The 22,052-nt window shown below is 52.3% G+C and overlaps 1 protein-coding gene across 4 annotated transcripts in view; it reads right to left on the bottom strand.

Moving 5' to 3' along the window:
- BCAR1 (BCAR1 scaffold protein, Cas family member) overlaps nt 1-20,274 on the bottom strand; it is a 31,535-nt gene extending 11,261 nt beyond the window's left edge. Inside the window, exon 1 of one of the 4 annotated variants that reach the window (XM_072980952.2) lies at nt 20,044-20,274. In XM_072980952.2, coding sequence (XP_072837053.2) covers nt 20,044-20,259 — 216 coding nt within the window. In that variant the 5' untranslated portion in view covers nt 20,260-20,274. Of the gene's footprint in view, nt 1-1,220; nt 1,617-14,523; nt 15,831-20,043 lie in introns of those variants that run through there. The other 3 variants (XM_020797916.3, XM_020797915.3, XM_020797917.3) reach the window with 3 other exon arrangements.
- Nucleotides 20,275-22,052: the final 1,778 nt, after the last annotated feature.

The raw sequence follows: 22,052 nt of genomic DNA, 5'->3' as shown, positions 1-22,052 counted from the left end.
TTATTTATGTATGACTGAACTCTGCCCAAGAGGTGAAAGCACTTCTGTGAAACACAATCCAACCCAGACACACTAGGAAAAGGAAAACTCTGTTGTGTTGCCCATGAGGAGATCAGGGCTGGATCACTCAATGGTTTAGATTTCTGGCTGTGGAGCCAGAGGTTGGGAGTTTGATTCCCCCCCCCGGGCCTCCTGTAAAGTCGAGCCAGCCTGGGTGGCCTTGGGCCAGCTGCACTATCCCAGAGCACCCCACCCAACAGAAGAAGGGAATCAGACCCACAGCCCAAGGAGTCAACGGAAGAAAGAGGTGTTAAGGGGTCTGCATGAAATATCAAGGGTCTTAGCCATGCCATTCAACAAACAGAGAGATATAATAAAATGCAGTAACAGCAGAACAAGGTGCTGCTCCTAAAGCTTGCAAAAATAAGCGTGTTTTCAGCTGGTGCCAAAGCGGCAACAGTGAGATGGCAGCAGCCAGCAGCTCCAATGTCACGGCGACAGGGAATCCGCTCCGGGCTTTTACCTGAACTTTTAAAGGCTGTGGACTAGAGGCTGGACTTATTGGGGGGTGGGGGGTGTTTAGGATCCAGCACTCTGGACAGCTCCCATAAAATCTAGGGTAAAATCTGGAGCGTAGCGGCTGTGCCATAGAATTGGAGAGAACGGAATGGGGTCGCTGAGAAAAGGGCCCGGTTGCTTGGCTGGAACAGAGACAACACTTTTCGGGTCCTGGTGGGCTCTGAGCGGGGGAATAAAAGCCAACCGTTTTAGAGAAAACACCCCAATCCTGATTTTAAACAACCACTTGCACTGTATCCTAGAAATAAGGGTTGACCAGCACTCAAGCCCAACAAAAGCTAGTTTTCCTAAAGAAATAATTTAATTTTTTTTAAAAAAAAGGGTGGGGGGAATAAAGGTTTTAAAAAATTAAAAAATGGAGAACAGGTGTGTGGCCACAAGCCCTTCCTGCTTAGGAGACCGATTGAAGACATTCCGGTGCATAATCCCATGCGCAGCTACTTGGAGGTAAGCCCCACTCAACGAGACTGAGGTGTGTAGGATGGGAAGGCACAGGACTGCACCCTTAATCCTGAAGACCCCAGCTCAACACAAAATTCCACGTTGTTTCACACACAGACACCCCTGCGCACCCGTCCCATTCATTCCCCCCCCCCGCGCGTGCCACCTTCCTTTTCCCCACACAAAGTAACAAGCGGTACCATTTATTAGCTGGTCTCCCCCCACCTTGTTCCAGTTAGGGCAGCCTTCGGAGGGCAGGAAAGCTGATCTCATCCCCGGCATCCCTCGGTCGGTCGAAAGGGGTCTACGGACGAGGAGAGGACCCCTCCTTCTGGCTCACACCAAGGTCTAACCAACCCCCCCCCCCCCCTCAAAGCAGCATTTCCAAGCAGGAAATGCCAAAGCTGTGACTCATCTGGAGAATTCCCTTTGTGTCTCACCCGGGCGCTAGGACAGGCTGGAATCCAAGCGCTCACTTCCTGATGCTCAAATTTCTGATCTCCCACAGCAGGGCGAAAAGCGTGGAACAACCCGAGGCTGCCTTCCTAGCCCCTGATGACTTAACATCATCCACACCAAACTCTGCCCATGTAGGGTCGGTACATCAACCCACTTTGGGGGCATTTGAGTCTCGCTCCACGACATTCGCTGCCACGATGCGAATTCTCGGATGGGCAGCTGGGTGAACAACTTCAAATGAGTCTCTTCCCAGACTACAAGCCCCATGTTTCTGTAGAATGCAGCCAAGGCACTGGACGTGGGATCATGCAGTTATAAGGGCATGGTGTAGATCCAGTCTCAAAAATGAAGGTGGCTTAAAGCTTTCTCACCTCTACGGGCCACATGCTCGTGGGTACCCCCCTAATATGTCCTCAATGGTGAAAGCAAGGTTTTGCTCTGGGACTGAGGGAAATGTTCATCAAAAGACGAGCCTGTTTTAAGGAAAACTGCCCTCGATTCTTTTGTGAGAACGAGGCCACAGATCCCAGAGCAAACAGCTTCGTTTGCGAACACTGCCTGACGCTGAACGTGGCTTCTTGCTCTGTATCCGCTCATACATCCTGTCCTGTGTTTCCTCCCAGGGGATGCCCGGGTGTATTTTCTCCATCGAGGGTATTTTGTTTATGACTTACGGCCAGGGCAGAAGGAGAGGCTTCAGGAAAAAGAAGTTAAAAAGGTATTTCCAGCCAGCCTTCAAAACCAGGTCTTAAAAGGCATGGTGCATACATCTCTCTCTCTCTCTCTCTCTCACACACACACACACACACACACACCAATTCCTAGCCACCACCCCCCAAAAAACCTTAGCAGCTTGACCCATGGGCAAGAGTACATGGCAAACACTTAACTCAGCTACCCTGAAGCCTTTAAGGTCATAGAAGCAACAGCGACAGAAGTTGTGTCCGATAACTTAATTTCTCGACAATAAAAGGCTGAATTTCCCAAAGGTAGCCATGCCCACCTCTTTCAAAAGGCATAACAACAGAAACGGAAACAGAAGCCTTGATTTCAGTGTGAGCTTTCGTGGATTCCAACTCAGTTCCTCAGAAACCGGGAATTTTGTCTGAAGAAATGAGTTGCATTCCACAGAAGCTAGTCTGTTGCCCCGCACGGAAACTGCTCGCCCTGAAACAAATCAATCTATTAAAGGTGCCACAAAACTTTGCCTTCTTGTTTGGTTTCAATAAAGGTTTCGAAAAAGTATTCACCAGTATACAATTTATGCAAAAGATATATACCCAGTGACTACTCTGTTTGTACTTTGTACGATAATAAAACCCACTTGGACTAACAGAAAAGTCTAAAGAAAAAAAAAAGGAACTTCCCAGTGTCTTCTAACTCCATTCTTCAATTTTACTGGTCTAACAAAGGTATCATCCCCGTTTGTTTTTTCTATTTAGACTTTTAAAAGCTCCTAGGTAAGACAGATGTTCAGCTGACCTTCTTGGCACATGGATAAGATCACTAGACTTGGTGACTTCCGGCATATTTCTACCGGAACATTCTTTTGATTGCCTGGACATGCCCTTCGCTTTCCGTCTCATACCTGCCTGTGGCAGAGATACAGAAAAGGTGACTCCGGGTTCTTGTTTGGAAACACACACACACACTCTTCTCTCCTCCCCTCTTGACCACCAAACTGACCGGAATGTGTTTTTTTTGGCAAATGTTTGAAAGAGTTCTGGCCTGAATTACATTTTTTTCTCACACCATCCCCCCTTCTCTAAATTTAGATCCTCTAAATTTGATCCAGCTGGATGGAGAGCTTAGTGGTTTAGGTCTCTGGCTGTGAAACTAAGGGTTGGGAGTTCAATTCCCCCATTCCTGTGCCTCCTGGGAGAACAGCCAGCCTAGGTGGCCTTGGGCAAGCTGCACACAGCCCCAGGTTTGCCCCAGAAGAAGGAAATGGGGAAAAAAACACTTCTGAGTCTTCTCTACCTGGAAAACCCTGAAAGGGGCCATTATAAGTCAGAATTCAGTTGATGGCATTACTACCCCTTAAATCTGATCCTGGCTTTCAGGACTCTGACATATTTTCCCAGCCTGCCCAAACTGCACCAGAAGAGGCCTCTTCGTAGAACTGAAATCCCTCGTAGCAAATCTTGAGTGCAACAGAATCTGTACCCCACCCAAGGGAAAGGAGGAGAAGACAAATCTCAGATCAGCATCTCAGATGGGACAGATCTGTCGCCTGCAGGGGGGTCGGGGGGGGGGAGGCTAGAGGGAGCAGATGGCGTGAGCGAGGGCAAAGAAAGGCTGCTAGAGTTAGCAACAACGGCTGGGGTGGTGGTGAGGATCTGGCCAAATCAAGATCCCGCTCCATCAGGACCAGCTTCCTTGCAAACACCCGCAGTCCTCAAAGCTAACTCTGGCAAACCTGTGGCTGATCTCACACCACCGTCTTCCTACTGCTAGCCTCATAGCAGAGACAGTATGGATGATGGGCAGACAGACTAGGGATGTGGAAGATGGAGGGAAAACAACAGAAAAATTCAACGGCAGCGGGGGGGGGGGGATTCCTTCCAATTTTTCTCCATGCCAATATTTCAATTTTTATTTTTTAGAGAAAGAACTGAAAGTTTTGGGAAATCTGGAGCAGGGGGAGGACATATCACAAATAAAATCTATTCTCTTTTGGAACAAATAACATGCCTGTTTAACTAGATATGCCTGGGATTCAACCCGCAGTCTTTTCCGCACCCAACAGCAAGCTGTCATCTCTGCACTAGAAGAATACCCATGAGTTAAAGCCTAGATGCTCATACATAACCTTTGCTTTTTTAACAGCCCTCCCCACGTCACCCTTCTCTGTGGGTTGGACTCAATAGCCTTACAGGCCCCTTTTCCAGCTCCATGATTCTATGATTCCAAGAATCCTACTGTTGTTATTGTTGTTTTTACTTATACACCGCTTTGTACTGCTAAAGTGCTCTCTGGGCAGTTTACAACATAACTGAGCAAGGAACAGCTGAATGACCTCAGAAAGATAAACGTTTGAGTCCACTACGAGCTGGCTACCTGAATCCACGGGATCCGACTTTCTGAGCCAGGATTGTCAGAGGCAACAGCTCCTTATACATGTATCGGTGGCAAAGCTTGGAGTAAAACGGATTTTGAAACAAGCCTAGCCAACCTCCCCCACGGCAGAACACAAAAGATGGAGAAAGGCAGTGCAAAAACTGAACTGTAGAATCGTAATTGCCCTCTTACTCAGCTGCCCCAAGGCTGATTCTGGAGATAGGGCAAACTCTGCTCCCCTCCAGCCGTAAGAATGCATGATTAACCCAGCTTAAAAAACAAGCAAACAAACGCTGGCGTGACCCGCTTTCTCAGACAAGGGGGCGGTTATTACAACATAACGCGCCTTGCTCATGCAATGCCTTGCTCTGGAGAGCAGGGCGGTTTGCTCTGAACCAAGACTGAGTCACATACACGGAAACCCCTTGAAACAGGATTCGCCTTTCCTGTTGGATCAACATCTCAAAGGAACCTTCCAGCAAAAGGACATATACTGACATCTGGGGAGGGAGGGGAGGCTCCTCCTCCCAGAGACAGCCAGCATGCAAGTTAGTTTTGTCAAGGAAAAGAGAGATGCAGCAGAAGCGTGCCATGTTCGAGCGGGCGCCCGGGGAAGCCTCCAGCTAGAAGACGGAGAGGCCCAGAAGCGTCTGCAGAGCGGTGGATCAACATTTTCATTCACCATTTGGACAACACACAGGGGAGAATCTGCTTCCCCTTCTGCAAGGCCTGGAAAGGAAAATGCCCTGTCTTCTCTAGAGAAGGGGAGTCTCGCTGGGCCAAAAGCCCCTTTGGCACCAGAGGGAAATCTCAGGTCCTATTTAGAGACCCGTTTCCGGACCTGGACACCACCGTTTAAGAAGGATGCCAACAAACTGGAGCAAGTTCGGAGGAGGGCAAGAAGGATGATTAAGGGGGCAGGAAACCAAGCCCTAGGAGGAGGAGGAGGAAAGACAAAAAGAACTGGGCAGGTTGAGCCTTGGGAGAAGGAGACGGAGGGGAGAATGAATTTTTTGATGAAAATCCCTAAACATGTATGTCATGTTTAAGCTTCCACTCCTCACTCCAACAGACCAACAAAGATGCTTTCCGTAGCAATTCTTACAAATGGGCACTGTGGGTGACCATGTTCTGAATTCTGTACATTCTACACCAAGATGAGCTTAATAATTAGCTAAACGGAACAGGTTAGACAAATACCACCAACGCGGGCTGATCTAATATGCCCCGGCTTACACAACGTACAACCCCATCACTGATTTCCATGAGCAAGTGAGAGCGAGGCTCCAGGGAGGCATGGGGCGGACGGTTTAAAATCTACTAAACTCTACCTCTTATCTTTAGGCCACACCTTCTGGGGGTGTGGCATCCTCAACCAGCTGGCGAATCAAAAACATTGACCCCAACTCTGTAGACGATGCTTGTGAAATTGGCACAGCCAAAGCAGGCTCTCTCCAGAAAATGCTCTCACCAGCAAAAGGTGGCAGAAAACTGAAATACACAAAATGCTTTCCAGCCCAACAAACAGCAACTGTGAGAATTATTTTTATGGGGTCTGCCCCCAGGCCAGCTTGCAACCGGTCTTTGCCTTTAACCTGTCCCCTCCACGGAGAATTGTGCTGTGTTTCCACCTTGGATACTGCCTCGGTCATGACAAAGGAAATGCGCAACCCTCAAACAAGCGCATGAACTGGCTCTGGGGTGCTTTCGTCAGTTTCCAGGATGTTGTAGCCCTGAAGACGAGGCAGCACATCAGCACTTGCTGATTGCCATCCGAGAGCTCAGCTCTTTCGTAAGATCAGCACCACCCCTCTGGCCTCCACCGCGGTCTTTCGAAAGTCTTGACGCCGCTTCTCCTCTGCAAAGAAGCACCTCCCTGGGACAGGGGCGAAAAGGCGGCGGGGAAGGATTGCTCCCCTACCCACCTGCCTTCCACAAACGATGCTCTCACACTGCCCTTTGGCCACTGAGGGTTCCTCCAGACTCACGCCCGCACACGGGCCCGAGTCCAGTTTTGGCAAGGCCTGGAAGGAAGGACGAATCTGCCCTTCGTCCACTTCTCCCTCAAATCAACCCCTTTCCCCAGAGAAGTCTTGCACAGGAGGAGAAGCATCATCATCTCCAGCAGAAATGCCTTCTCAGCAGAGGACGACCATCAAGCTACCTGACCACGCAGAGTTCCCAGGGCGTTTCCACCCTGACCCCTGGCCGACTCAGCCACAGGCTACTCAAACCTCACCTGCTGTTATTCCCCGCACCACCCGCTTCTGCACACCAGAGATTAAATTATCGCTAACGTTGACACAAAGCTCGGATCACGAGTTCTGACTTTCCTAGCCATCAGCCTCCTGAACCAGGACTGAGAGCCAGGATTGAGTTGACGAACTCTAGCCCAAGATGGAAGTTCAGCAAAGATGAGCTTGAAGCAAGAAGAGTTCCTTCCCACCCTCATACTGGGTTCAAGACACGATCTGCGTGGCTTGTGGAGTCGTCCGTCGCAACAATACCTTGGCCCCTTCCCAACCGGTAGGACTCTTCGGAATGAGAAAGGAAGGAAAGATGTAAGATGGGCCACGCTTTCCACCCTTTGAAGCTCCAGAGAATCCTTTTTCTGACGTCCATCCCTCCATCCAGACCACCCCCTTGTCTGTCTCAGAGCCCAGACATTCTGCAGGAAAATGGCAGAAATGCAAAAATTCGCAAAAGGGGACACAGGACAGCTCAGAGTTTGTCGGTAGAGCGCCAGAAGATGCACCGAGTTATCAGCCAAGATTTCCAGCTTCTGGGGAGGTTTCACCATCTACAATGCAGGGCTGGTAGGTTTGTATTCAGGAGGTGCCCGGAGGAGCCCTCCTCAGCATCTCCCGGGAAGGTTGGGAGAAAACTTCCCTGGAAACATTCCCAGTCTGGGGACTCTTACACAGAAGGCCGGCCAAAGGGCAGGAAGTTCTTGCTTTCCGTGCCCTGCACAAAACACAACAAGCCTGTTGAGGGGTGACTTTAGAAAACACAACAAAGAAGCTTTACTCACACATCCTGGGAAACAGAAGGAGAAAAAAGCGAGCCAAGGTAAAGCAAAGCTGTCTCGGCTCTCAAGGCATCGCAACCCCTGTCCAACCGCCCACAAATGCCTCAGCAAGCTGGGACACAGCGGTGGTTATTCAGCTTTGGGGCCGTCCTGCTGTCTCTTGGAGGCCCCCACCGGAAAACAGCTCGCTTTGTCTGCCCTCCTCACTCATGGCAGGCAGCACCGGATGGCCCCGTCCCAGCAAGAGCCAAGCGTGGGGGACAAAGGGAAAGGGACAAAGAGGTGATTTAAAAAAAAAATACCTGCCCTTCTGCAATCCCTCGTCTTTCGGGGGGCCTCAAAAGGGATGAAAAGGCCCGACGGCCTCCTGGTTGATCAAAACCCCACCGATCCGGATCCCCAGGAGGGGGGGTGGGGAAAACAGGCCATCGAGCTCAGAAATGCCAAAAAAGGGGATTTTATTTCTTTTAAAAATTGCAACTCCTGAAGTGTTCTGTTCAGCACATGGGAGGATTGGGCATGCTGTAGGCTCAAAATAATACTTAGTCGTTATGATTTCGGAGAGGCAGCTGTCACTGACCTGTGCTCTGTTGCACGAAAAGCAACTAAGATCAACGGTAGCACAAAACCCAAACCAGAAAGTAGGGTGACACCTTTGAGACAAACAGACTTCAGAGCGGGTTCTTTTTTGGAGCGTCTGCTCAGCGTTGCTTCTGCAGAAAGATACCATGGTTTACTGTTTCCTCGAGCGGTGTTGGTTTGATCCTTTTTAGTACTGTGTTTGTATCCTTGCTGTGTTCAGCTTCCAGTGTTGTCCTTTCATGACGTAAACCCCCTTGGGTCCTTTTTAAGGAGAAAAGCAAGGTGAAGAATATTTTAAATCAATCCACGGCTGCTTCTCTGGAAGTGTTGATCACACCCATTTAGCACACATCAGTATCGATCCGCTGAGGCTGTTGCGCTGGTTGCACCTTGAGACACGCACAACCCTCTGCAAAGGTTGCCATTAAGTAAAACTGTTTATGGAGCCAGACATTTTTTTTACTGCAGTAGTCTAAAAAAGTAACTTTTTCCACCTGCAGCAACTCCTGAGGCCAAAGGGGACCCTGTAGTGGCTCACTAACAGGACAGGCATATATTATGGGATGTAAAACAATGGCTGTAAACCAGGCAAGCCTGTACCACGGGGCTTTTTGCTCCCCTCCGAAGCCCTGTTTTGCTCCATGAACATTTATTTGTTTATTATACATTCAAAACCCTCTCTAGTGTCCCCAAGGATTCCTGCTCCACCCACCTCCTTCCTTCATTATTCAGACCTCCTTGGATCTCCTCTCTTTAAAAACAACAACTTATTATTTTATATCTATTATGCAGCGTTATCTGTAACCAAACCACCAGGTGCGAAAAATTAAAAAATATCCTATCAAGAAATGCAAATTTTGCACATATCCGCCTACTTTTGTGGCGGCGCCCCATGAATCCCATTCGCAGATCCTGTCGGAGGAGGGCGTTGTGGCTGCGACGGCTCCTGCGTCATCTCACGGAAAGGTCACCCCAACCCAAATGTGAACACATACATACGGATACGCCACCCATAAAGGTACACATTGCTCCTAGTTTACCAGGACTTAGAAACGGCTGCTTCCCACAGGGTTTTTTTGCCAATATTTTAAAATTAGCAGTGTCACCCAAAGACTGAACTCCCAACCTCTGGCTATGGTGCCAGATACCTAAAGCGCTGAGCTATCCAGCTAGTCCTTTATTTATTCTAGTAAATACTCTTTGCAAATCAAGCTCTTCCTCTGCGCAGCCGAAGCTAAAATAAACCTCTCCCTCTATATTCTTGGGGACGCACCTTGGCCAAGATGGGAATCCTGGCAGAAACCGAGCAAGTCAGTCCAAATATTCTCCTACAAAAAGTAGCAAAGTTGCCTGTACCACGCACACAACCCCCCCCCTCCGCCTGCACAATGCTCTACATTGTGTGCGCCTGAAAACGGCCCAGTTTCCGGCATGTGGTCCGACCACAGCAGCATCGGCTCCAGAGTGGCGGAAAATTGTACGTTAGCCACCAAAAGCACCGCTAATTGTCTAAATTGGCTTCTATGCTTTGCTCCGGGAGGGTGGCCCGGATGGCTTTGCGGACACGCTCGTGGCCTGGAGCTGTGGCTCACGCACCCCGTCTTGGAAAGGCTCGTTTATTAAAATCAACAAATCATTAAAACATGGCTCGGAGAATAGGAACTCTCCTTGTCAGTTTCTCAGCCGTGCCTGCAGGCCGCCACTTGTCAGTTTCCCCATGCTCCTCCGTTTCGGGTTTTTTTTTTATTAAACGATGGCTCAGTTTGTCTTTTCAAAATGTTCTCCAGTGCCATTGGAGATTAAACAGAAGATCATTCTCAGTCCTTGGAAATGCTCTCTCTCTCTTTGGACTGCACCGCCCAGCATCCCCAGTCAACACGGGGCGGCTTGGGGTCCTGGGAGTGGCCGTCCATTCAAGTAACGGTTCCAAGGTCCGGTCATCCTTGTGAGCTTTCCAGTAAGGTGGCAGATAAAATGTGTCCTGCTTGGGGTTCTTCCCAGGCTAGCTACACTTGGTGGCCAGAATCCTGAAATACAGTACTTTTATAATACGTACAGTACTGTATCAAACTAAGGCCTACAGTGGTGAACTTGTTTTGAGTCACCAAATCTAAAAAAGGAAAGAAATGAGGGGGGGGGAAGTACTTTTTCTTTGGATCCCCCCCCCTTGTTTTCCTTTTTGCTCCCAGACCATAGACTCCTCAAAGTCCCTTTATGAACTTCCTCAGAATCCAGAGACCATCCATGAAGAAGCTTTGGGCAAGATTTCACAAACTGCCCCAAAAGACGCTTCGCCAAACGCAGGTGTGCTGAATTTCCGACAAGACCAAAGCTCTCTGTTTTGACCCTAGACGCACAAATCCAGCCCAACGGTTAGAACAGAGGGAAAGAATGTCTTCCCTTGAGCCAGAAAGCAGCCTCCACATTCTCTTCTGCCCTGAAGCTCGTGTCACAAGAACGGCTCTGCGCCACACACGGGTGGCGTGAACGTCCAAACCTTTCAGATCTGGACCGGGGCGCAAGACGCCGACGGCAGGAAACACAGCCTGACGGGGAACACTTGCTCCCTCCCCAGCCGGATCCGTCGCCGTGACCTAGAAAATAAGCTGGCATCGTTTTGCATTCTCTCCCTTCTCTGAGTTGGCACAGCACAGCAAACTAAAATCAGGTGAAAGGCTGGGAAAATGAGCAGGTGCAAGCGGCATGGTCACGGAAGCGCTGTATGTGAGCATGGGAACGAGGGCGCATCGCTGCGCACCGTGTGCTAGCCAAAAAGCCGCAGTGACCTCTCTCTTCTCAATTCCCTCAGGAGAGAGGCCGATGCACCTCTCAGTGGCTGCAGCCCATGATGGAGAGGACAGCCGTGTCCTGCAGCCTTCTCTCCCGGTCACCCGTCTTCCCAGACAAAGGCACAAGAGGTCAAGCCGACGCTGGGCATCACATTTAAACTGGGTCACTATTTCTGACACCTGGCAGGGCGAGCATGCAAGGAACCCAGTGGCTGCAAAGCGGGCTCCGCTCTTTCCTGCCAAGGGCTGGATGTGTCGGAATCAGCCGCCTGAACCGATGACGTCAGGAAAGGAGGAGGGAGCCTGTTGGACTGGGGTGGTTTTTAAGGAGCCAGAAGCAAGGAGAGAGCAATCCGGAAGGCCAGGCACGCAAGGGCAGAAAGGCTTTGAAACTCAAGAGATTTGTTGGAATTTAAAACAAATCATTGCTCACAATACTTATCCCGTACTTTCTCATTTTCTGACACCTTTTCTACCTGATGTTCCCATGGGTTTTTAGAGGCTGGCAAGTTATATTTTTGCATGTTGTTGTTGTTAGGCAGACCGGCTTGGGGACGTTAGTTGTGTCTCCTCCTAGGGCGACCCTTGCTTCTCCTCCCAAGCAACACATCACAGTGTGTGAAAAGGCCTGACAAGAGGATCCTTACAATCGAGCAAGGAACTCTTGAGGTCTTCTAGTTCAGCCCTGCTTAGTCTGGTGCCCTCCAGACGTGCTAGACTACAGTGCCTCTCGTCCCCCAGACGGAACAGCCTGTGGGGAGACGACCGCCAAAGGGCCATCAAGTCTAGGCCCTCGGTCCTCCAGGAAGAACGTGAAAAGCCCTCTCCCACGTGTTCTGCAAAGGCAGCCGGCTCGCGCTCAACGGCCCGCCTGAACACAACCTCAGAAGCCCTTCCTCCTCCCCGCTCATTCCACCAGTCCAGGAATACCGCCCGAGGCAGCACGCCTGCACTCATCCTGTGCCGAAATGGGGAAGGGTGGCCGACCGTCAAGAGAGAAGGATGTCTGAGAGGCCCTTCCTGTGTCACCCAGGGCTTTGTTGTGGTTTTTCATGACACACTTCAGTGCGGTGGAACAAACCTAAGAGTTGCAGCCTCAACCAGTCCACGAAGAGCCAGGAAGTTCGGCGTAGGTTTAAAGGAGATGTCTGCAAACTTGCATGCTGTGTTTCAGGACATACTTGATTCTGGCAGCTCAACTGGGCTCAACAGGAACTGGGGCGGGGGGTGTCCATAACTCATGGGAATACATCTTTGCTGGGGAGAGATTCTTAGCGAACACCGCCCTCTCTCCCAAGGGGTGGCTGTCAAAACCCAAGGAGGCATCCAGCGAAGCCACAAAATTTCACTCCCCAGCGCACCCTGGGAGCCTTCTTCTGAGAAACACTGAAATCTCACGGACAACAGACAGAGGACCGCAGCTTTGCGCCTGTACAACGCAAGGAAATTCCCGAGACCGCGAAAGACTGGCCCGACAGGAGTTCTCTCTGAGGAGATGGATGGCAGTCTAGGAAGGAGGAGAAAACAAAACGTCTTGGCTTTCGAGATGCCCTGAGTTTGTGGTTTTTAATTTTATTTTATTTTATTTTTCTTGCCCAGGCTGAAGCAGGTTAAAATGGTGAGTTTGCAAGAGAAGAAAGCTTCCTCTCTGCCAAGGGCCCGCAGCGCCGAAGAGAAGCACCCTAGAGAATTAAGGGTTTCCGATGGTGCTGCAAGGGCGGCATCTTCCTCCCACAAGGCCTCTACTGAGTGGCACATGGAAACCATGGTTTTACGAACGCAACTGTTGGGGCCCAGCCTTGTGCGCTTTGGCTGGGAGCCTCTCCTCTGCGTTGCACTAAGAGTCACCATTAAGGCAGGATTCCATAATCCAGAGGGTCCCTTCCGGCTCTGCCATTCTAAGATTATCATTATAAGCTGCATCTGCTTTTTTCATCATGTTCAAGGGCTGCTTGGGGCCATTTTTCATGCTCATCCTGTTCTGTGCGCCCCTCGTCAAGAAAAACGCAGGCCCTCGAACAAATGTGGGGCCATCGTCCCAGGCTAGAAAGGAAGCTGCCCTTCCCAGAGTCAAACAACCCTATCAAACAAAATGTTCGTTGTTGAAACTACATTTCCCAGAATCCTGCAGCCAGTGGGGGCTGCTGGAAAAGGTTTGCATGCAAGCAGTCCGGCTGAAGGACGTCAAAGCGTGGGGTGAGGATGGGTGGTTTCTCACGCCTGGCCTGATCCTAGCAGACGTGACATTGCAAAGCACTCACATGTCCCAGGAGCATGCACAGAAGGCATTTCTATTTAGCACTAATGGCACCCACGTTTAACCAAAAAGAAAGAAAAAAGGAGAACACACAGACACGATGCCCAGTTTTGTTGTGCCCAGAGGATGGGATTCTCTCTCTCTCTCTTTCACAGACACACAGAGGGCAGAAGTACTTTTATTATTGACTTCTGGTGAATGATTAACACAGACTGCTCTGCAGCGACTGGACAGGCAGGCACACACAGGCTCTGCCCAGCCCATTACTCACCGGGGCTCTGCCTGCTGCTGGTGCCACCGGAAGGGGCAGGCATAGCCAATGGCAAATGAAAACCCCGACTGCAGAAGTGTGTGTGGGGGGGGGAGTGAGGGCACAGCTGGCCAGGCGCTGCCTTCTCTGCATTTTATTCCATCGAGACCAAGAGAAACTGAGAGAGGCTGAACCTCCAAGCGGTTGGAAAACACCAGAAGCCCTTAGCAAGGAGAAGCTTTCTGACACATGTCAGATGCTATGCACTCAAGAGATATGTGTGCGTGTGTGTGCGAGAGAAAGAGAGAGAGAAATGTACTCTGCACTTGCTCAGAGGCACATCTGCCCAGTCCCCGCAATATTCCAGAGATTACTCCCGGTGGTGGGATAGATGCCCCCTACTATAAATTCAACCCCATACCTTATAAAAGCCTTTAGAGTCACATCTCTCACAAACTACTTCCTCAATGACAGAGATAAGCTTCCTGTAAAAATACGAGCCACGGGGAACAGCCCGGCATGACCGGCCTGCACCTCGGCTCACATCCCTTCCCCACAGCCTTGTCCTCTTTTATTATAGGGTCACTAAAACTCTACTCACTCCCATCTACAAGCTGGTGGTCTCCCCAGGGATGGCAAGAACGTCCAATGCCCCTGGCAAACAACACCATGCCAGGAAAACAGACTTCTGATAATTCCCACGTTGTAGCCTCCTCCTGCCAGCCCTTTATTTCTCTCCCCACTTTTTTGGCTGGCCAGGAAACAAAACTCATTTTCTGTTAATCTTACAGCTGTCTTTCTGTTTTCATCCTCACAAAAAACTTCAGCTTGGCATTATTTATTTATTGGGGTACTTCTACCTCATCGTATTATCACCAGATCTCAGGCGGGATCTAGTGAATAAACCTGCCTTAAGACAAACATTTTAAAGCCACCTAACAATGCATATTTACTGAGAAGACTGGAAACCGAGCTAAGATCTTCATGAGCCCTGAACCGTCTGGTGAAACGCTTCTTCGGTGCAGAAATAAGGGCTGTGCCAGTCCCCACTTGGCGCCCAGCAAGAGAGAAAACTCACCAGATGCCCTCTATGAACCTCCAGCCTTTCTGACATTGGTGGTGCAGCCATGGGCAGGAATTTCCGCAGATGATCTTAAAACATGGGCAAGTTCCTCTCGTACGTTGACATTCCTTCGAATAATTTGGGCGACTGTCGCAGGCTTGCTCCTCGATTTTAGAGAAGATCGTTTTCCAGGAGGTTCGATCAGATTCCCATTAAAAGAAAGACAATCCTAACAAAGCGTTAAGAACTCCTTGATGGTAAGCATGTGTTTTCCGGCAAAACGGGCAACCCCGGAATGGGGCAAGTTGCCCTTCCTTGGGAGATGATGAAACAGAGGCGGGACGGCCGTCTGTCAGGCTTGCTTTAGCTGGAGATGTTGTGCATCAGAAGAAGGGACTGGCTTAGAAGGATCGTGAGATGACACCTGGTTCTAAGACACCATGGTACAGTATTAAGTGTTCCCACGTTTTTGCCTTTAGAAGAACTTCCACATGGCAGGAGGAGCTGCGGAAGAGTAGAACAGGCTCCCTGGAAAGGTGCTGGGTTCTCCATCATCAGAGGCTCATAACCAGAGGTTGCATGACAGGCTGCAGATTTCTGCCTGGAGTCAAGACCTAGTGATCCTCAGAACCCCCTTCAACACCGCGATTCTAGGATTCTTATGTGATTCTCTACCTGGGAAGAAGAGAGGCAGAGCCACAGAGTCTTGCCTCCCCCAGGCCACTGGTCAGGAAAATAATCAAGGTTATCCTATACTTTGCATGCCAAAAAAAAACCTGATTGAAAGCAGTAAGCGGTGCACAGCATGGAAATGGGGCGGTCTGGACTTAATCAGAAGGGGGAATTCCCGGTGAGAAGCCGTATCAGGCTTTCTTCCGTGACATCAGAGGCCTATTAGAGGACTGGGGTCAGTAGGGAACTGCACCCTTGTAAGACGCCCTGGCCCAAACCAGCACAGAGAGGGCAGAGACGTGTTCTTACCCCGTTCCAGGCTTCCTTAGACCCTGTCAAGTTAAACTGGAAACCAGGAGAATGTTTGCTCCCTTTTCCTGAGGCCGGCTTCCAGGCAGGAAATTAACGTCCAAGCCAAACCGGGGAGAAAAAAAAAACCTCGCAGACCTTGAAACAAAGATCTTCGCTTTGTAAAGTTGGAAAGTCTAAAAAAAAAAAACGAAAAACAAAAAGTACCGGATCCTTTCCTCTTGGGCTGGCACAAGGACCAGGGAGGGCTAAAAAAAAAGAATAAACAGGAATAGGGCGGCCCCTGACACCCTCTCGCCATCCGGGGAACCCAGCAGAGAATCCTACCAATTGCCTGAGAGCAGCGTGATAACAACAATCAGAAGAAAGAAAGGTCACCGGTGGTTTCTGTCCCCCCCCCGTCCCCAAGCCCCCTTCAGGCTCCCCAAAGACCGAAAAAGAGGGGTCTCGGCGGACGACTCTTCGCAGAAGCTTGTCAGACGGTCTCCATCACCCAGCGGGCTCCCACGATTGATGAGAGACGGTAAGAGAGTAAGAGGCGAGCTCAGGACAGCCAGCTCTAGCCGGGGAAACCGATCAAGCCCCAGCTGGCGAAAGAGATCGGCCACCAAAAGCCCCTGAGCTTCCAAAGATTGTCCCGCAGGCAGAAACGAGGGTCGCCCGGCATGGCCCCCGCTGGCCCACAGGGCACCCGACGTCGGCGCACATTTCCTTCCTCCCTGGGGAGGCCCTCAATGGCAGATCTCCTAAGTTTCTCTGCCAGCGCCAGCCAGCATCTAGGGCTTTCATGGATCCCCATGCTTTGAGACTCTATGGATATCCTCCGCCTATTTAAAAGCCACATATAGAGACATAAAGTTTCCAGAAATTTTGAAGCCATATAGAATGTGTCCCCCCCCCCCTCCCCAGGCTCTCCCATCTCTAGCCACATACTGTTATCGACAACAGCCACAGACTTCACAGATGGGAAAACATCCTATTTTTCAACTACAACGCCCAGAATCCCCACCCATGTGACCAGGCTGTGTGGAACTGTCCTTCCAAAAGGATATTTCCCCCCCCCTTCCTCCACCTTGGACAGGCTCCAGGGATCAAATAACCTTCAGCGGGTTTCCTGGGTTTGAATCCTTGCCACTGCCAACAACCAGCTGCTGAAAAAGAGGTAAACATGTCCCGTCTCGCTGATTCCCCGAATCCCTCCCTGTATCAGCTGGCCGTCTCCGTAAGGCCTGACGTAGGCAGTGTCTTTCAAACGCACAAATCACAGCCTTTCGGTCTTTCCTTCTGCAAACACTGCACAACCGCCGCCGGACGCTCCGAAGCCCAACAAATACAAAATAAGCAAGGGTCAGGGCTATAAGGCGGCGACCCCCCAGGACGTCTGCCGGGGTGCGGGCCTTGGGGATCACAGTAAGACTTACACCCCAGGAGAAAATGTCCAGAGAAAGACGACAAGGCTGCTCTCTTGCATCTGCCCATCGCTGAACTCCACTGGATTTGGTTTTGAGTCAACAAGTGCACGGCTAAAGGGCTGCCCATCAAGGACTCGGCTGTTTTACTACGCAGGGCGGTCGCCCAGGACTTGACTCTGGGCCGGATTCATTAAAAGTAGCCATTTGCACTGCTGATTATCATGGCTCCTTTGAACAAGCGTTCTCCCTTACTCACTAGGCAAAGTAATACAGGCCTCTCTGATGTTCGAGCAGTACACAAGCAGAACAACAAGAATGCGAAGCACAGGATTAAAGTTCCCCCATCCTGGAACCGAGAGGAGCCAACTGCAGCCATCCAGATGTTTTCCGAAGGCATTTGGCACCCCGTTATTCTTTAAAAGGCTACCCTTAGCTCATTCCTGCTCTCGGGCCGTGGTTCCCAGCCATGGTTAACCCAGGTGTTCTCAGACTGCAACTCCCAGAAGCCTTCACCACCCGCTGTGCTGGCCAGGGCTTCTGGGAGTTGTAGTCCAAGAACATCTGGGGACCTGAAGCTGGGAACCACTGCCCTGGAGAGAAGCAAGGTCATGGGATCGATATGGGGCCACCAACTCTCAGCTTGGCTCAGAGCACCCAGGAAAATCGGGGGGGGGGCAAGGCAAAAGAACCTGAACCTCCCAAACTTCACCTCATTCCAGGTTCGGCAACCAAGTTCCTCCTGAAAATCTCCCACAGAGGAATCAAAGGGATGGTGTAATATTGGGTAAATCCTTTCCAGAGTCAGAAGGCTTTCCTGCTCTTCATATTTATTTATGGCTCCTCAACTCAATCATCCACTACAGATTACTCAAGGAAATAGGTCAAGCCAGATTCCACAGAAGGATTCCCGTGCACACACACACACACACACACACAAAGCCCTGTCAACAACAACAACAGATCCTGGGGCCAGCACAAGCCATGGGGGCAAACAGGGAAGAAAATGCCCTTCCACTCGTACTTTTTTCAGCAGAAGAAATAACCCTTCACAGCAAAATATTTCTCACGCACACACCCTGGCCCAGGTACGGTAAATTCTGGGGACTGGCTAAGAAAAGGCAGGCGCTTGCATGCAAAAAACACTTCTGTGCCTATCAATGGCATGGCACCTCTCACACCGAGGATGCTGCAGACAAGGCCACCTTCAGCCCATCCTTCCCTAGCTGTAGATGTGATACACACTGTAGCCAACGAATATTTGTATACAAAGACAGAAGCCATCCAGTAACTTGTAAACCCGCCGGCTAAATGCTATGTTTCCCCAAGAATAAGACAGGTCTTAATTTTTGCTCCAAAAGACACATTAGGGCTTATTTTCAGGGGATGTTCTATTTTACAGTCATGTCCTCTTTTTCTAGTTGCTGCACAAGGATAGAAGGTGGGGTTTTCAATTCACTAGGGCTTATTTTTTGGGGGTAGGGCTTATATTAGGAGGATCCTGAAAAATCATCTGGGGGCTTATTTTCAGGTTAGCTCTTCTTTTCGGGGAACCCGGGCATTTCACTCCCTGCCTCTAAGGAAGCTGATTGTGACTCACAAACAGCCACACCGCAATAAATCTCTCCGTCTTCCACGCCCCGCAATCCTTTGGCCCTTGGCTGTTCCACGCACGGCGCACTGCCTGCAAAAGGTGCTCCCTCTTACACCTAACAGTTTTCCATTTCCTGGCATGCATGAAATTGTTATAACTAGTATTTAAAGCCAGGTACAGAGGAGAGAACCATTGGGGGGGGGGAGGAGGAGGGTGCATGGAAACCACCAAGCCGTCTGGCTGGGATGCGCCTCATTTTTTTAACCTTGGAAGCTCCGCATTCCGCGTGACAGGCAGTTCCCATTCTTGCCTTTCCCAAAGGCTCTTCTGATTCAGCTCCAGATCTGCTGGCCGCCGGCCGGGTGCAAGTCCCTGCAAACCAGGTTCCCGCACCCCCCCCCACGCACACACACCCTCTCACCCAGGACCCACCCCATCTTTTGGCCCCGAGGGGTGCACCGGTGCCAGATTCACGCGGAATGCGGAGCGGGTTTTCCACGCGCGCGCACCCACCCCCGGCACTGCACACGTGAGAATAAACTCGGCACTGCCACGTCAGAGCGTCGACGGAGGACCCGGCCGCCGCCGCCGCCGTCCTGATCCCCGGGTGAATGCGCTGTAGCCCTTCTCGCAGGGAAAGCAGGGCAGGACCCTTCCCCGTCCCCGACCGGAGCGCTGGCCCCGCGTGGGAGTCTGTTTTTAGGGGGGCCTTTCCCACGAGGGGACGGACACACGCACACCCCCAGACGCTTCCAGGCAGCTCCGCTGCAGCCGCCCCGGCCGCCGCCAAGGCTCCCAAAGCGCATCCCGGAGCCGCCGGGCAGCGCCGGAGGGCAGGAAAGGCCCGAGGATCGGACGGGAGGGGAGGGGAGGAGAGAGGGCGGGCGAGGAAGGGAAGGGAAGGCCGAGGAAGGCCGGCTGGAGGGGAGCGGCTCGCTCCCTCTCGCCGGCGCCCCTTCCTTCCTTCCTTCCACGTCCGAGGGCGGCCCATCCCAGATCCCTCGGGGAAGGGGGGGAGACAACAACGGGCGAGGGAGAGAGAGGGGACGGGGGGGGCGAGGCTGCCTCCCTGCTGTTGCCCCTCCGGGGCTCCCACGGGCCCGATCCCGCCCTGGGGAAGGGCGCCAGAGGGCCCCTCGGGGTCCTGGACGCCTGGGTGGCCCCGACGGCGGGGGAGCGGCGCCCAGCTTTTCTCTCTCTCCCCCCCCGGGGTCCTTCCCACCCGGACAAGAGCAGGCCAGGGGACCCCCCCTCTCCCCCCTCCTCTCCCCGTGCGCCCAGCGCCGTCCGGGCCGCTCGCCGCCCCCCTCTTCCTCCTCCTCCCCCCCCCACCACCCCGGCCCGCCTCCTCCGGTCCCCCGGCTCGGAGCTCGGGAGGCGCCCGGCGCGGCGTCGGCCATGGCCGGGGAGGGGGGGGCTCTCGGCCGCTGGCCGGCTCCCCGGTCCCGGAGGCGCTCGGCCGGGCGGGGGATGGGGTGGACGGGAGGGCGCCGACCCGACGGGACCCCCCCCCGGACCTTCCCTCCCTCCCTCCTCCAGCTCCGGACTCACCAGGTAATTCATCTTCCCGGCCCGGCGCCGCGCAAGGAGCGCCTTAGCGCATGATCTGCTGCTGCTGCTGCTGCGGGAGGAGGCGGGGGGGGGACCGGGGAGGCGGCGGAGGCGGCCGGCGGGGCTCTCCCTGCTGCTGCTGCTGGTGCTGGTTCTGCCGCCGCCGCCGCCGCCGCTCCTCCTGCGCTCCAGCCTGGCGCGGCCGCCGCCTCCCATTGGCTGCCCGCGGGGAGAGGAGGCGGAGCCCCGGACGGGGAGGGGAGGGGAGGGGACGGGAGGCGGGGGAGGGCCGAGCCAAGCCGGGCAGGGCGGCCTCCGCCTGGCACAGCCCCCCAGGGAGGGAGTCCGCGGGTGCCCTCCTCTGGTCCGAGCCCAGCCGGGCCGGGAGCCTGGACTACAACTCCCACCATCCCCGGCCCTGGGAGGTGGTGTCTGCCCCCCCCCCGAAAAGGGTCCCACAAGTCCCGAGGGAGACCGCCCCCCCCCCGAAAGAGTCTTTCCCCCCCCCCCCGCCGTCCCGGTCCCGAAGACCAGCCGCCCTTGCTGGCCGGACCCTAGACGGTGTAAGCCGCCTTGGGAGCCTTTTGAAGAAAAAGGCGGAGTGCAAATTAGATAGATAGATAGATAGATAGATAGATAGATAGATAGATAGATAGATAGATAGATAGATAGATAGATAGATAGATAGATAGATAGATAGATAGATAGATAGATAGATAGATAGGAACTCGGACTTGGGGCTTCAAACCCAGGACCTGGTGCCAAAGGGTTTGGACTTGGGATGCAACAGACCCAAAGACTTGCCAACGTCCCAGCTGACCCGGCTTTCAGAGGAAGCGCAGTATTCAAGGAGTGGTTAGACCCCCCCCAAGTGGTTTTCCCTGGCTGAGCGGAATTCGAACGCAGGGCTCCCCGAGTTCTAGCCCATCACTCTACTCACTATATAGCACACTGGGCATCTCGGGTGGAACAGAGATAGGAAGGAATAAATAAATAGGCTCTGTGTGCCTCACTGGTTCTTATCGAATTCTTGGTACAAGCATTGCTCTGTTTATACAACCGTCCCCCCCACACCCACCCACACACTTTCTTCTTCTTCTTTGGTAGGAAAGAAGGGCACAGCCCTTCACATGGTGATTCTGACTGTTCCATGTTAGCAAAAGGGGTTGTCGTCGCACCCGATCCATCAAAGGCAAACGTTCCTTTCTGGGACCCTTCCCTCGCCTGGCTGGAGGAAGAGAGGAGGGGGGTGGACCCAGAGGGGGCAATGCTGCTGACCTCAGGAGGTAGGAGGACAACCAAAGGAAGGAGCCAGAGGATGTTGGTTCTTGCACAAAAGCATTTCCAAGGGGATGCCCTGGGATGGGAGGATGGGGTCCCTGCCGGCTCCACCCCGATTAATGGGTCAATCGTGTGGCTTCCCCACCCCCCAGCCATTAATAAAGGCATTAAAAAAGGGAGAGAGAGAGAAAGAGAGAGAGAGAGAGAGAGAGACTCTCTAGTCAGGAAGATATCCAGGATCAGCACCCAAACGATGAGATCACCATGGCGTAGATTTGACCTCCATGCTTTGGCACGGAAGCCGGGGAAGAAAGCCGGGGAAGAAGCTCCGGGCCCCCTGCCCAGTGTGGAGCCCTCGGGAGCTGTGGGGTTCTTGCCCCGCTGAAGGATGGCCAGTGCCGTATGCAATCCCCCTTCCTCTCCCGGTGCTCCAAAGGGCCATGGCATAAACATCATCTTTCTTTAAAGCTGTTCCACATTTTCCTTTTCTATTGATATTGTCCCAACCGAGGAAGGCACCATGGAAAGAAAGAAACACGGGCATGGCGGCTTCGACCCGTTTTCTGTGCTCCAGTTTCCTGCGCACCTCCCTGGGGGCCCTCTGGGATTTCTGAGGGAATCGTGACCCTTCTTCCTGGACACCACCTTTTGGGGGCTTCCTTAAAGTTTCCTAAAAGCCTCGTTCATGCCAATGAGGGCTTTGCGTTTAAATACCGGGATATTTTCAG

Source organism: Pogona vitticeps, chromosome 10 (assembly GCF_051106095.1).
Source record: "Pogona vitticeps strain Pit_001003342236 chromosome 10, PviZW2.1, whole genome shotgun sequence".
Lineage (NCBI taxonomy): Eukaryota > Metazoa > Chordata > Lepidosauria > Squamata > Agamidae > Pogona > Pogona vitticeps.
Note: the sequence above shows the minus strand (reverse complement) of the source record. Positions and strands in the feature narration are given on the sequence as shown.